The sequence below is a fragment of the Ananas comosus genome, linkage group 14 (assembly GCF_001540865.1).
Source record: "Ananas comosus cultivar F153 linkage group 14, ASM154086v1, whole genome shotgun sequence".
Classification (NCBI taxonomy): domain Eukaryota; kingdom Viridiplantae; phylum Streptophyta; class Magnoliopsida; order Poales; family Bromeliaceae; genus Ananas; species Ananas comosus.
Genome location: NC_033634.1, coordinates 3,455,008 through 3,470,153, shown reverse-complemented (window position 1 = coordinate 3,470,153; position 15,146 = coordinate 3,455,008). Strand labels below are relative to the sequence as shown.

Below are 15,146 nucleotides of genomic sequence, written 5' to 3'. Positions count from 1 at the left end.
CCTTTGTCATTTGCTCTAAGGACGGTCGGTGCAACATTACAGTTGGACCAAACAAAAGTATATGTATGTACAGTTGTTTCTAGACTTTAATTTCAAAAAGTAAACCGGAATTTTTCCTTTCACCTCTTGGTATCCAAATCAACAAATGGTTTCGTTAAATATATGATCTAGAATATTTTGAATTTTACAGATATCGAATTTTATGATTTTATGACAAATTTACCTGGATTTCGAATTGTTCTAAATTTACCTTACATTGGACATTTCAAATTGTTACATTGGAAGCCACTTAAATACTAGACAAATGACGTCAAAGTATTGTAAAATTTAGTTTTTAAAAAGTTCAAATAACTTAAATTATCCTTTACGAAGTTGTTACATTGGATGCACTATCATTAGAAAAAGTGAAAAAAAACAAAACAATTCCATTTACTACTAGAAATATTAAATATTCTCTACAATGCATATGTATATATTAACATTACAAAGTAAACAATCACTTGACAAAACAATAGCGAATTCGAAAAATTAATTTGATAAATCAAAGCAAATTGAGTCACCCAACAAACCTAACTGAAACAGAACCAAAATCAAATCGAAAATATGATCCGTATATATATATAGATTTAAGAGGCCTAATTAAGGACAACATAGCAATTATAGGTTAAAATAATATTAAAGATTTTTTTTTTTGCTAACATGCGCTCTAATACAAGACAACAGTATTTGATTGGCATTGTATATATATAATTGCCACAGAAAAAAAAACTCAACATACACTTACACAATACTTTACATACAACTTTGTGAAAAAGCTGCAATACATGGCACTAGCATTAGTCCATAACACTGCATAAAACTCTTGTTTATCAGCTTACTGAAAATAGCCTGACAAATGAAAAAAATTAGTAACAATTACAGCTTTTTCCTCTTGGATTTACCACTAAACTGGAATCATCTTTCACCCACAAATACAAGAAACACTAATTAGCCAAAAGTACAAATACACAATACCACCAAAAACTTCAAATGGGCTTTTTCTGAAAGTAGTTTGATTAGACGGTTAATTTCCTATTCCTACTGAACATATCTGAAGCCAGACTTTGAATTGCCGCTCATTTTTTTACACTGTTGACCGGAAAGTCTTCTTCGTTCTGTCTCTGCCATAAAAACCTTGCCGCTTCGATCCAGCGCGGGCTGATGAGAAATTTCCCGTTTTGCAGAGCCCAGCGGGCCTTTTCTGTTCCAGAATCCTTTGCGACGATATGTGTGACCGACGAGTCCACTTCTGTGCAACATATTGCCCCCAACTCTTCGGCCATTTTCCAGTACGACTGGTCCTCCACGCGTGAATTTAATGGGAACACCCGGCTGAAAACTAGTTTGCACCCCTGTAATATTTCTTGACGTACCATTTTGATCATCTACAATGAAAAAAGGGAAGAAAAGATAAGAAAATCAGGTAGTAATAAAGAAATACCCTTTGAAATGTACAATTAATTAAAAGTGTATTATTCCAAATAAAGGAAATTTAGAATGTAAAAAGTCTATTATTAGTAAGTCAATTAAAGCTGTCCTGAGACAAGCACCGAGCACTAGCTTTAGTCTAAACCAACCAAAGTTTCTCTCCAAGAAGTCAAATCGGAGGACTTGATACAATATTGCGAGACGCTACACTAAGAATTTACAAGATATTCCTCGTGGTTGCTGTTTTACCTGTCTTACATCTCTGGAGGAAATATCTGTTCTGAGGACCTGTGAGAGGTAAACAGCAAGAACAATAGAATCAGATATTTCAGTTCAAAGAAAAGTTTCTGGAGAAAACAAACAAACAAACAAACAAACAAACAAACAATGGCGGTTGCTCCACTTGCTCGATGTAGTGAAGGAAGCAATACAAAGTTGGACGCAGCAATGGCATCTCAAGACAGATTACCTTAACCATAGAAAGAATGAATCGAAATATAAAACTATAACAGAGATTATGGTACTAACTGGATCAAAGAACATTCGGTGGATGCGCTTCAGGACATTTAAAACGGTTGCAAGCGCACCATCAGACTCTCTTTCATCCTTCTTAGTCTCTGATAACGATTTACAGTTGATCCCGGACTGGCGAAGGCTAGATGCAAAGAAATGGTATCTTTCCATCAAGATCAGGTTTTCTCTGTGCTCCTGCCACACCTACAACATCAAATCCTTTTGGATTTAATACAAATTGTGAAGATACATAAATATTACAAAGCAGTCAAGTATCAAGCAGGAGGTTAAGACTTATTACCCTTAAATTTGTTCAGGAGATGCCAAAAGTAGTTCATAAATCAGTTCCTACTGAATGTTTACTGGAGAAGATATGATGTTAACAACCAGATGATTTAATAAGTTAATTGGCCCAGAAGTGAAGTACGTCCAATAAACCAGCGCAAAATTGAGTCAGTTTAGCTAAAATTTGAGTCAATTCATAATTTGGACCAGACATGCAGTCCTAATTCTATTTAGCTCTGGATAATCAAGACAATTTGTGTATAAACAGATGATGTCAGGGTTTGGTTTGCACTTGAACTTACAACTGACAATTAGGGTCATCAATCAGTCAATAGCGCAAGTGCTATTGGATCATGTACAATACCCTCTCAAAACTTATCAAGGCCCAAGTTTTGCAGGATAATGTACAATAACCCTTTTCGGATTTTACTTTTGTCTTAGATTAATTTCATGAATAGCATATGCAAGTTTTGAAGTGTGAACAAAAGAAAGGGTGGCCAAATGGAGTACTTGCAAAAGCCAAAAAAGAACTTAGAACAATTTTAGACAGCAATCATACTCACAGGCTCTGTATCATCGAGAATCACCACAACATTGTCAGCACCGAGCACGACATCAAGGCCTTTCAGATGTCGCTGGGTACTATCATTTTGGGTAATCACTTTGGAGCCAAAGTAGACGTTCCCAGGATCAAGAAGCTTTACTACTTCAAGTGCATATGGTCTCTCCGCCATAGTATATACGTACAACTCAAATAAATTACTAGCTTCTTTTAGAAAGGTATGAACATAGGGCCTTAACTTTGTCAGCATACGGATGGAATCAAGTCTGAATATGCTTCTGGCAGGATCATCTGTCAAACATTCCAATTAAAGAAGTCTCCGTAAATCTCAAAAAATGAAATATACTATTCTTTTAGCTATTCAAGAAGATAATTGACAAAAGCACAAGAAAGAACGTAGAAGCAAACCAAAAGCACGAGGCACATTTCAAATCAATGAATCACTTAAAAAACGAACATAGTTAGACCAATTAAACATATAGTTTCTTCGGAAATTGATCTCTCACGAGAGAGATAATTGTCAATTTTTCACATGTAAGATATTAAAAGTTAGAAAATAAATGCCAGCTAATAAAACTAATGCAACAATGTTATTTACGAAAATAGTATACTACACTATGACACTATATATTAAGTGAGAGAGCTATTGGGTACCAAAGATTTAGAGAGGTTGCAGGCAAAACGTTCATGTAGAAACATAAATAAAACGATGGTTAATACCGTTCTTGGAATCAATTTGTCTTATAAGATATTCTTCTTCAGCGGAAACATCTGCAATGTGGGTTGAATGGAGTAGAGTATGATCCAAGTCTAATATCAAAATTAGCTTCTTTTCACGCAGTAAATTCTTCAGATCAGCTCCACGTAGTCTGTCAATCTCTCTACTACCAAGCCTTAAACCCTGCCAAAAAAACCAAAGATAATGCTTATAGTACATCAAAATTCCACTGCATCTAAAATCTAGTTTTGCAAGAATTGTTAGTAAAGCTATAAATGGTTAATATGTACACCCTATGAGAAGTTTCCAAATTCCAAGGTACTCTTTCAGGTGTGAATTCAATTGGAGGGTTACCTTATGGATGTAACCAAAAGCGGTTCCTGATGCATCATCATCTTCTACCTGCCCACATCTCACGCACAATCCTCCAAAAAATCCAGGATGTGGAGGGCATATATCAGGAATAGCTTCATCCGACATACCTATTACAGAATATGCCACATATATAGTTTAACCGACCATCTATTATACGTATAAGTTGCTATAAACAAGAAGAATATGTGAAAAAGCAAATATTCGTTCTTAATAAACGAAGAAATGCTGCTTCTTATATGTAAAATTAATGTCCCAAAATTCTGCATAAAAGCAATTGTTTCTTTCTATTTATGGTCATCAATACCAGTTTTTTCTCGATTTGTCGCCACCTCTGTCATCTCGTGCAGCTCCCTTGTACTCTCAAATTCTTCAACTTTCAGCTTCTTCGTCCTGCATATACATTTCAAAACAGTAACTACGTTTTCTCATGTGTTAGTGATTAGACCAAAAAAAAAAAAAAACACTTGCAGAAACAGGAAAATTTAATTAGAAATGGAAAGCACAGCCTGTGTAGAAGAGGATTATTTCTCCTGCAGCATACATCTATAGCAGTTTTACGACAATCCAATCATACAAATTTTCTATCATACCCATACAGTCACAACATGAAGACTATGTTGCCACCAATCTTCATTCTGTTTATCTATTGATAGCCATATGAATGCAATTCTCAAGTAATCTTTGTTTCATGCAACATTCCTTAAAATCTGTTTTGCAGTCGAACTGTAGTAAAAACAGTAAGAAATCATCCCGTCACAAATGATTCAGCTATCGCTTGGAGAAAACTTGCACGTTTGGCCCTGTACGGTACTAGCTCGTAATCAAGCAACAAATTTCATATTTTGCCGTAGTCAGAATCAACAATTAACTTCCCCAACTAAGTGAAACGAAAGAGCTAGTCGATGCCATCCTGGCAATCTATGATTAATATAGAGGTACAACTCAACATACTTTGATATGTACGAGAAGAGATTGTTTTGATTGTGAAATAAGAGATAGGTTCATAACAAGATACCTCGGCTGTTGCAGGTCATTTTCAGCATCGTCGTCAGCTAGATCACCGTCCGACGAAGAGTTGGAAGAAGCCACTTCCAACTCTGCATCAAGGAACGCAGCGAAATCGTCACTGCCGCTTGAAGACGGCGTTGGGGACTCCGCCGCCAAATTCATCCTCCTGCCACAGACAATGATCAACTACAGCTAGGAATAGAGAAGACGGCCCGAGCAACAAAGAATACAAGGACATAAGACTGCAGAGCTACAGGACGCATGTATGATTGCAGTTCTCTAGCTCCAATTCTAGCATCGAAGGAATGCTCAGACTCACAGTTAACCGATATTGCACGAATTACTTTGGTCCCGATATTGTGCAAATTGCCAACATGATGTGACTACGATTTGGCCAAAATAGTGGGAAAAGTGCCGTCTGTCTGTCTATCGTGTTTTCCAAGAACCGACCATCGGTGACCGACGGCAGCAAAGCTAAAACTAATGTTTCTATGCTCACTACTACGGACGGCTGTAATAAATCAGGCCCAGCTCGGAGCTTCTGCATCTAAGGCGCTAAAACTACGGCTGTAACAACCCTGAAGAATAAATGGTAGAAGTAGTAGTAGCAGTAGTTAGCATGGGAGAATAGTAAAAATAGCAACTTTACTAGTTAAAATGGAGAATTAAAAGTGGCAGCAGCAGAATGGTGAAGGAGCGAGCTCAGTGGGGTGAACCGGCGGCAAGGGCGTTCAGGCGGAACTCAGGCGGGCGACGAGGAAGGGTGGCGCTGCGGCCGCGGCAGCCTTCCCAGCGACTGTCTCCCTCAAGAAAGCGAAGGCGCCGGCCGCGCTCTGGAACCCGCCGCAGGCCTGCTTGAGCCCCGCGGCGATGGTGCGATCGGCGGCGAGGGCGATCTGCGAGTAGACGGGCGGTGGGGAAATAGGAGGAACGCGAAGGGAGAAGGAGGTCCGACAGGATCTAAGGTTGGGGAAGATGGAAGCCTTGCGGGTCGGATCGGCAGATTTCCGGATCGGAGGCAAAACGCGAACCCAAGACCCGCCGGCAATGGATAGTGCGGAGAAGGCGAACCCGTAACCCGCTTGCCCGTTTACCAGACAGCTTCGGACCGAACAAGCCCAGCGGAGGCCCAGCCTGCGAGTGAATCGCGGTCCAGCCTGCTCTCAGCCAGTTTACATATTGCTGTTTAGCCCTTATAGGATAGTTTACTTTAATATCAATACCAGTTGTAGAGAGAATATACATAGCTAATAGAATGTAATGAGAGGGCATGAAGGAAATGAATTAATCTATTTTCTCCTCCCAAAAGTTATTCTCCAAACCCTCGTTCTTATTCTCTACTATTTCTCTTCCCCAATTCCCTTCTCTACTTCTAATCCCCATCCCTCTTCTCTCTGTATCTCTCTCTGTATCCCCAACTCTTCTCGGTCACTCTCTCTACCTATCTCTCTCTTCCCCTCTATCTCTATTCTCAATTCCTTTACCTTAATCCTCAGCTCAACGTATTACCATCATCTCCAATCCCAGCTGATCCTCAATTGGATATCAACGGAGGCTAGATTGGATCAGGAAGGCCAATTAAGAGCTCATCATCATCCCCAATTTAGCCTTACCCTCATTGAGGTAATTCATCGGGTTGCTAAATTGAGTCCGGGATATTACAGCGACTCACAGGCAAATCGCAATTGCTTCAATTTAATACACAGATAAACCCCTCTCCTCCTCCACCGCAACACAGAGAGAGAGAGATTAGAGGGAGAGGGAGATGAGTTGAGGCCGTACCTTCTTTGATGGATGGAGCGGAGGAGAGAGAGAAGAGCGAAGCGTGCGAGGAATTAGAGTACAACTGGTCCGGTTGCAAATTCTTGCTCCGCGTCTCACCATGCTCCACCCGTCCCCATCGGAGGCTCCGACGCTGCTCCCGTAGCGATTCCCCCCCGTCGCGTCCGTCTCCTCCCCCTCCGCCGCAGCCGTAATCTCCACCGCCGGCGCCGGCGCCGCCGCCGCCGCCGCAGGACTCGCCCTCGTTCACGATGATGCTCCTCCCGTCGAGGCTTTTCCCGTTGTACCCTAATTTATTTAAGGCGGCATAACTTGCAAAGTTGCAATACGCTGCTCTTTATAGAGGGATATGTTTTGATCGGTTTCCAAACACAATCGATTATGGACCTTTTTTTTTTTTTCTAAATAATCTTATAAAAAATATATTTTATAATTATAATTGATTAGATGACCATACTTCAAAAAATGTTTGACTAAATAATTTTTTTTACTATGTAGGAGTTAAGAAAAAATTTTCTCTTAAGGTTAGCGAATCGTTAATCGTTTATCGTTTTTATAAAAGCAGTAAATAATTTACGATTTTTTAAATTTTTACAAAAACGGTGAATCACTTATCACCTTTTTTAATATTGTTTGTTAAGATTCTTTTACATTATTATTATTAAAATTATATATGATTTATTAAAATTTTTATGTAATTCGTTAGAATTATGTATGAAAAATAAAAAATAAATAAAATTGCTAGGATTGTATATAGATTATTAAATTTTTGTTCGATTGTTAGAATTGTATGGATAAATTATTAAGATTTTTTTATTGTTAAAATTTTATGTAATTTATTAAAATTAAAATTTTTATGTGATCGTTAGGATTATATGATAAAATAAAAAGATGGTAAAAAGTGATTAATCATTTACTACCTTCATGATAAAATAAAAAGACGGTAAAAAATTATTTTGAATAAAAGTCCCGTGCTTATCGCCGAGTGCTTTTAATGGAAGACATGTTTGGTTAAAAATAGAAATCCAAATCCTAATAGGAATCGAAATGATGAATTTTCTAATTTGTCTGGTTCACATTAGGATTTGAAATCAAAATCAACTTCTTATTATTATTTGGTTTAAAAAAATTTAATTTACTATTTAAATTTGTAATTTAAATTTAAAATCTAAAATTATCTAAACTCAAATATCGAACATATATTGAAAATATAATTAAAATTTAAGAAAATTTATATTATAAATTTAAACTTAAAATTATAATTTAATATAAATTAAAATTTATATGTATATTTTGAATATAATAATTATTATTTCAAAAAAAGGTTTTTTTCTCCACTAAAAATTAGAATGCTAATTCTTTAGCAAGACATCAATAATTACAAAAGCAAAGCTCAACTTCAATCATGGTAAGACATCGGTGTAGTTTATGTGACATCTCAATAATTCTACATCGAATAACGTAAAAGAGTGTGGTGGATTTATAAAAGACGGACACACTAGTAGTAATAATTTGATTTAAATATTTTAAGTCGGTAGTTTGAATTTAATAATAAGCTATTATTGCTAGCTAATCGGATCGATACATTTGGTAGCAAAGCGAATAACCAATCGAAAGTTTGAGATTGATCTTACATCATCTGATAAATTTAGAGCTATGCATGTGATTGGGCCGAGCTAACGAGAATGTCAAGGCCCAAACGAAAGGAACGGCTGGCGTGAATGTCAGAGCCTGAACGAGAGGAGTGGCTTAAGCCCAACGAGTTATTATTATTAGTTGCCAGATATAAATTAGAATATAAATAGGATAGATATAGATAAATATATAGATTTTGATAGGTTGAGATTATATACCTTGCGAGCTCACGTGGTCGATCTGGAGCTCACGAGCTGGCCTGCGACCAGCCAATTGGATTGCCTTCCTTATTCTATATTAATAGTTTTCGGGTTTATGGATCCAAAATCGAGTTGTAGTTGCACCGATCCGATTAAAACAAACCCCACCAAACCCATCTATAAAACGTGGCGGTGGTGGTGTTGCGGCGTTCTCTTCTTCAAACAATCAAGCGTGCTTGGATTTTAGAAGAGGTAATTAATATTGCTCAAATTTATTATTTCTTTTTTTCTTTTTCTTTAGTGTATAAATCTTTAAATCCCTCTCTCTCTTTCTCCCTCTCTCTCGATGATAAAACCTGAATAATTAATTTATGCCTGATTTGAAATCTTTTTTTTTTTTTTTCAAAAACACTCGCTTTTAAATTTTGAAAGATTAAACAAAATTTAAAATTATGAAAACAGATGCTCTTAGCTCCCGTAATAACCGATCTAGGCATTATACTTGCAAAGATCATGAATGATATCTGTAAAAGTATTTTGATTTTGTTTTTTGATTTTGTTTTTTGATTTTTTTTCCCCCCCTTTCCAAGGTCTTGATTCAGAAAATCTAATTTTTATGTATATAATAATAATAATGCTAATGCTATGCTTAAAAACACTTTACAAACATTTTATTTATAGAAGGTTTTCTAATCTCTATTTTTATTTAATTATATAATAATAATACTAATTAATTACACTATTTAGCTTTCAATATCTATCTACTTTTTTATTTCTTGATTTTTGCAAAAAAAAAGAAAAGAAAAAGATAGTTCAAAAGCCTATGAAAATATTTGCCGATCTAGCCCTTCGATCATACATATATATCCAATAAGTTAGATTCATGTTTTTTAGGAATGCTAGATGATTTGATTTATCAATTCTCCTACGTCCATTTCGCTTTGCTGCAGGCGTATCCATGTTGCCTTCTTCTTCTTCTTCGCTTTCGTGTGTTGGCGCTTCGAGTTCGAGTTCGAGTTCGAGTTCGACAAGTGCAGGTGCAAGCACAAGTACAATATCCCCTGAGGAGTTAGCAGAGATACAAAGCTACTTGGATAGGAGAAGCAGACATGTTGTTAAAACCATCGTAGTAAGAATAAATTAATTTGATTATCAAATATTTTGTAATTAAGTTAGTTGTGATGATCATATACTTTCCTATATAAATTTTTTCTTTTGTTTCGATCTTTTTATTTGATTTGTGCAGAGCCCTGGCGGAGTTGTCTTCGATTGTGTTCCCTATGATAAGCAACCAGCGTTTGACAATACTCCTCCGATAATGGATTACAAAATTCCGGTTCAAACCAATTCCTTAGTTCTTCTCTCACAATTATATATCTGCAGCTTAGCTAAGATGAAGGACGCACTAACAAACAGAATCTTAAATTAACTCGATCATAGTTTTAGATCAATTATTTTAAGAATAATAATTGAATGAAAAAATGAGATGCGGTATCAAGATGAGAGTCTTTTCGGAGTAATTTGTTACTGCAAGCTTGCGTAATTTGTTAATAAATCTTCTCTTCGCTTTTGTAAAATATTTTATTAAGTAAGATCCAGATTGTGTTTGTTATTGCGGTAAACTGATTATGTAAAACATAAGATCATCTTGAACATGAGTTTTGCTAAGAATAATGTATAATTTTTAAGCCAAAATATAGCTTAGTCACTGGAATTATTTAAAATACCGGTCGAGCAATTTCAGCCGGTCCAATCGTTACCCAGCCTACAAAGCTGTTCGGTTCAATTTTTTGAATCGTGTAAGCCAAAAACTATTTTGAACCATTCAAACCGTCAGTTCATTATTGAGCCGGTGAACTGATCCGATTTTAATCAAATCAGTCGAGTTTTCTTTTTTTAAAAAACAATCAGACTGCATATGCAAGTATGTGGCGTGTATACAATCTTATATTATGCACGCTAACTTTTGTGTTTTGTGTTTTTTTTTTTTTTTTTTTTTTTTTTTTCAACTTCTTCTTTCTGTGCTTGGATCAAACTCAAATGCTGTAGGGAATGCAGATTTTTCAATTAATAATTATCCATATGCAGAATGTTTGGTTATATTTCATACTTTCTAGTGTTGTTTTTAAAATATATGAATATAAAAGTAGTTGCATTGTTTTTTCAATTTAGATGTTATTTCCCTAGATTTTTAAGTATGTTGTCTCGACTACGTGTGATATCCTACAAGAGAACTGTTATTACAAATTTAATTAGCTTTTATTATTTTAATAATTGAATATATATGCACGTCTATTCACTGCATATGCACTATACGATATAACATCACATTGATATTGATATGTATCTACACTTTTTATTTAGTTTCCAGCATTGGTGAACTTCATTTAACAAACACCATTTAAGCGAGAAAAAAAAAGGAGAATAAAATCATTTGAATTATGTTTTGTCTCTAAATTTTCATTCATAAAAATTTAATTTTTTTTGCTTTTTGCTTTCTTTTTTTTTATCAATTGTGTTAACAATTACTGTTACAGGACATATCAAAATTCGGGATACGATCTGCCTCAGATACGACTACTTATACCCCACGGGTGTGCTTGCAATGCCCAGAGGGAACGGTGCCGATACCGAGGTTGACGCTGGAGGACATGTTGCGAATCAGATCTTTGCCTAACGGTGGCAGGAAAACGTGGTGCCCGGCAATGATTGTTCGGAACCCTCCAGATTCCAAATGAGATTTGTGGTTTTCCTTCAATAATGAGTCATATTTTTTAGACGTACTAGCGATCGACTAATCCATGTGATGTCGAGAATATTTATATAAAAGTATAATATAAAAGTTTGTTAATTTAGTTATTATTAATAATAACTATCTTTACTGCTACTATTAAAAGATTTTATATATGAAATTGTTATATAATCATATGTTATTTAAATATTTTATACGTTTTTGTGAACTCACCGGAACTGTGTCGAGCCAGTACTACTTCTGCCTGATCACTCACTCCCGTTCGAAGTTTACACGGACGCCTCGGACTATGCTACTGGGGGGGTACTCGTATAAGATGGTCACCCTGTAGCCTTCGAGACCGAGCAGCGGTACGCAACCCATGAGAAGGAGATGACAACAGTAGTGCATTGTCTCCGGGCGTGGAGACACTATCTCTTTGGATCCTGATTCGTGGTCAAGACAGACAACGTCGCTCTGAGTTATTTTCAGACTCAAAAAATGCTCACTCTGAAACAGGCGAGATGGCAAGACTTCCTAGCAGAGTTCGACATGGTCTTGGAGTACAAGCCAGGATGATGTAACCAAGTTGCTGAACTTGCTACCCTTAAAACTCTCTCCAATGAGAGGGCAAGTCAAGTACAAGCGACTTTGCAAGAGAGGATTCGTGAAGGGTTGGAGAAGGATCCCACGATAGTGACTCTCAAGCAACTGATTGACGATGGCAATGTGCGAAGGTTCTGGATCCAGGACGGCCTCATCAAAACAAAGGGGGATCGAGTGTACGTGCCGCGGGCGAGGAACCTGAGAAGAGAACTGCTCCATGAGTGTCATGACACTCTGTGGGCAGGCCACCCGGGCGTACATCGAACCCTGGCCCTTATGGAAAGGGCCTATTATTGGCCAAAAATGGGGGAGGACATCGAAGAATATGTACGCACCTGTCTTACATGCCAGCAAAACAAGGTAGAGCGAGAGAAGCCGTGTGGGCTGTTGGAGCCCGTACTAGTGCTGGAGCGGCCATAGGAGAGTGTCTCCTTGGACTTCATCGCCAGCCTACCAAAGGTGGGGGAGTTCGGTTCGATTCTTGTTATAGTGGACCGATTTTCAAAGTATGCCACTTTCATCCCCGCATTCATAAGTTGTACTGTTGAGGAAACGGCACACCTATTCTTGAAGCATGTAGTGAAGTATTGGGGAGTCCTACAGAACATCATCAGTGATAGGGATTCCTGCTTCCTCGGGCGGTTATGGACGGAGCTCTTCAAGCTCTTGGGTTCCAAACTATACTTCTCTACTAGCCTACACCCCAGACTGACGGCTAGACTGAAAGAATAAATGCTCTGCTTGAGCAATATCTTCGGCACTTCGTAAGTGCCAACCAACGAGACTGGGTGAAGCTACTTGATGTAGCCCAGTTCTCGTACAACCTGCAGCGGAGCTCTGCGACCAACAAAAGCCCCATCGAGATCATCACCGGCCAGCAACCTTCTACACCACATACTTTGGTCATCAGGTATACAGGCAGCAATCCCTCAGCTTACCACCTTGCCAAGGAGTGGCATCGTAATGATGAGATCGCCCGAGCCTACTTGGAAAAGGCGGCAAGAACTATGAAGAAGTGGGCCGATAAGGATAGGCGGCCTCGAGACTACAGCAAAGGCGACCTTGTGCTGGTCAAGCTCCAACCAGCATCCTTGAGAGTGTTCCGAAAGGTGCACAAAGGTTTGGTCCGGAAGTATGAAGGCCCCTTTCCTATCGTGGGCAAGGTGAGAAAGGTCTCCTACCATGTGCAGCTTCCGGCGTGGCTTAAAATCTACCCGGTATTCCATACGAGCTGCCTGAAGCCCTACAATGCCGACCGCAAAGATCCCTCAAGGAACATCCCAACTCGCCCCACCCCCACAATTTCCTCAGTCGAGAGGCGAGTTGACAAGATTCTGGCGGACAGAGTGCGAAAGCTACCTAGTGGAGTAGCTGAAAGGGAGTTCCTCGTCCAGTGGAAGAACCTGCCAAAGGTTGAAGCCAGTTGGGAGCGTAAAGATGCACTTCGGCATGAAGAAGACCGGATCAGGGAGTACCAGCAGAAGACCTTGGCGGATACGTCGGGATAAACAAAGCACGCATGGAGGTACAAGCTGAAGACCTCGACGAGGGCGTCGAGAAATCAAGTGGGGGAGTCTGTCAGGGTCCTTTTTAGTTGTCAACGGCCCTGACTTTGTCAATAACATTGAGTTTGTAAAGAGTCTATAAATGTTGTGTCGTGCACGACGTCGACATAGGATTTTCCTTCTTTGAGATGGGGATTGCTTGTAAATTGGCATCCGGTTGGCTACCCGTGGGTTCACTTGTGCTACGCATCCAAGGGGACATAGGTATTTCGCTAACGATGGCCGCTTATGCGACGAATTGAGCCGGACGCGTGTCGGACATGAGTCGGCGGCCTATTTTCCCATAGGTGTGCGGAGTGGAAAAACGTACCCCTCGGTGAACACCTTTGTACTCCCGGGGTGCCAAATGGGTGGATGCCAATATAGGGTAGTACGGGAAGGTTGGGTGAGATGTATTAAGTGAGCCCGCTTCGCTAAATGCGTAGAGTCTTGGTGATCATTTTGCCCTCACCGGCCATGCCCGACCAAGTCGAGTCTTGTGCCTTTCGCTTGTAGTCTAACTTTTCGTTATCAATAAAATACTCGTTGTTTGTGCCAACTTGCAGGATTCTTTTACGTGCTTACTCTCAAGTCTCGGTCGTTGCCAATTTGAGAAGTTGTGCCTCAAGACGGTTTGGCTGGCTCGTTTGTGCAAGTGATAGAGCGCCGCGCAGGGTTTTCGACAAAAAGACATTAGACCCGTGTCAAGTGGTATCAGAGCCTGGATTGACGGAGACGACATGGGCCGGAGCAAAGCCCCTGTCGTAGAGAGAGATAAGTACGGTGGCACAACCAGCGACAACGCAGCATGTGGCACCGGCGGATAAAGAAGGACAAGGCGAATCAGATAGGCACAGGAGCAATCGAGAACGGCTTGTCGACTTGGAAACCCAGCTTAATTGACTCGACGAGAAAGTGACTAAGGTAGCCGCGCATGAGGAGCGGGTCACTATGCTTGAGGTGACGCTTGCTCAACTTATCGAGCAAGTGGCTGAGCTACAGGATAATACGAAGGAGGCGGTCCATCACTTAAAGGAGCAGACCATCGAATTGTTTGCACGGGTGAACCTGCTGACAACGGCCATGAGCAATGCTCCTCCCGCAACCCAAGGTGGGGGTCATGTGGGGCGTGTTCGAGTACCGAAACTGTGAAGCTTTTGTGGAGCTCGTGATGCAAAAGAGCTCGAGAACTTTTTATTTGACATGGAACAGTACTTCCATGTCGTTCAACCTGACAATGAGGAGTCGAAGGTCACGTTCATGCCTATGTACCTCGACGGGGATGCTAAATTATGGTGGAGGACCCGATATGAGGACATTCAGGGAGGTTGCTGTACCATAGACACTTGGGAGGACCTAAAGAAGGAGTTAAAGGCTCAGTTCCTTCCTGAGAATGTCGAGTTTATCGAGCAGCGAAATTTGCGAAGGCTCCAGCAGACGGGGTCAATTCGAGACTATGTCAAGCAGTTCTCCGCGTTGATGCTGGATATCCGAGATATGTCTGAGAAAGACAAACTCTTTCACTTCGTCGAAGGACTGAAGCCTTGGGCGCAGGCAGAACTGCGTCACCAGAATATCAAGGACTTAGCTGCGGCCCAGGGGGCGGCTGAGTGGCTGACCGACTACTCAATGCCGGAACACCCCAAGAAGAAACCCGTGAGCAGCAACCCCAAGACCCACAACCACAAGGCAAAGGGTAAGGGACCGGAACCCACGGAGG

At 39.6% G+C, this 15,146-nt stretch overlaps 2 protein-coding genes and 1 long non-coding RNA gene across 5 annotated transcripts; 2 read left to right on the top strand and 1 right to left on the bottom strand.

Annotated features, from left to right (window-relative positions):
• Nucleotides 724–6,820, bottom strand: LOC109720152 (RNA polymerase II C-terminal domain phosphatase-like 4). 3 transcript variants are annotated; one of them, XM_020247046.1, is made up of 10 exons: nt 6,711–6,820; nt 5,248–6,085; nt 4,936–5,094; nt 4,225–4,310; nt 3,900–4,027; nt 3,548–3,728; nt 2,829–3,118; nt 1,996–2,184; nt 1,717–1,755; nt 724–1,424 (listed from the first exon to the last, which is right to left on the bottom strand). In XM_020247046.1, the coding sequence occupies exons 3-10, from the start codon at nt 5,088–5,090 to the stop codon at nt 1,116–1,118; spliced, it is 1,377 nt and encodes a 458-aa protein (XP_020102635.1). In that variant the 5' UTR covers nt 5,091–5,094; nt 5,248–6,085; nt 6,711–6,820; the 3' UTR covers nt 724–1,115. The 3 variants fall into 3 exon arrangements, with proteins under 3 accessions (XP_020102635.1, XP_020102634.1, XP_020102636.1); XM_020247045.1 differs by having other exon boundaries at nt 5,578–6,085; XM_020247047.1 differs by lacking the exon at nt 5,248–6,085 and having other exon boundaries at nt 6,711–6,814.
• LOC109720154 lies at nt 6,092–6,824 on the top strand. The gene is made up of 2 exons (XR_002218878.1): nt 6,092–6,551; nt 6,635–6,824. It is a non-coding gene; the product is annotated as an uncharacterized LOC109720154 (long non-coding RNA).
• On the top strand, nt 8,700–13,985 carry LOC109720153. Its single transcript, XM_020247048.1, has 4 exons — nt 8,700–8,797; nt 9,496–9,674; nt 9,792–9,881; nt 11,083–13,985. Exons 2-4 carry the CDS (start codon nt 9,504–9,506, stop codon nt 11,281–11,283), a joined length of 462 nt encoding a protein of 153 aa, XP_020102637.1. The 5' UTR covers nt 8,700–8,797; nt 9,496–9,503; the 3' UTR covers nt 11,284–13,985.

Excerpts from the sequence above, each read along its gene's own strand:
- LOC109720152 (XM_020247046.1), bottom strand. The coding sequence starts at position 5,090 with ATGAATTTGGCGGCGGAGTCCCCAACGCCGTCTTCAAGCGGCAGTGAC. Across the intron at positions 4,028-4,224 it reads GACAAATCGAGAAAAAACTG|GTATGTCGGATGAAGCTATT; the intron begins GTATTGATGACC and ends ATTCTGTAATAG. Across the intron at positions 3,119-3,547 it reads ACAAATTGATTCCAAGAACG|ATGATCCTGCCAGAAGCATA; the intron begins GTATTAACCATC and ends AATGTTTGACAG.
- LOC109720153 (XM_020247048.1), top strand. The coding sequence starts at position 9,504 with ATGTTGCCTTCTTCTTCTTCTTCGCTTTCGTGTGTTGGCGCTTCGAGT. Across the intron at positions 9,675-9,791 it reads ATGTTGTTAAAACCATCGTA|AGCCCTGGCGGAGTTGTCTT; the intron begins GTAAGAATAAAT and ends TGATTTGTGCAG. Across the intron at positions 9,882-11,082 it reads TAATGGATTACAAAATTCCG|GACATATCAAAATTCGGGAT; the intron begins GTTCAAACCAAT and ends TTACTGTTACAG.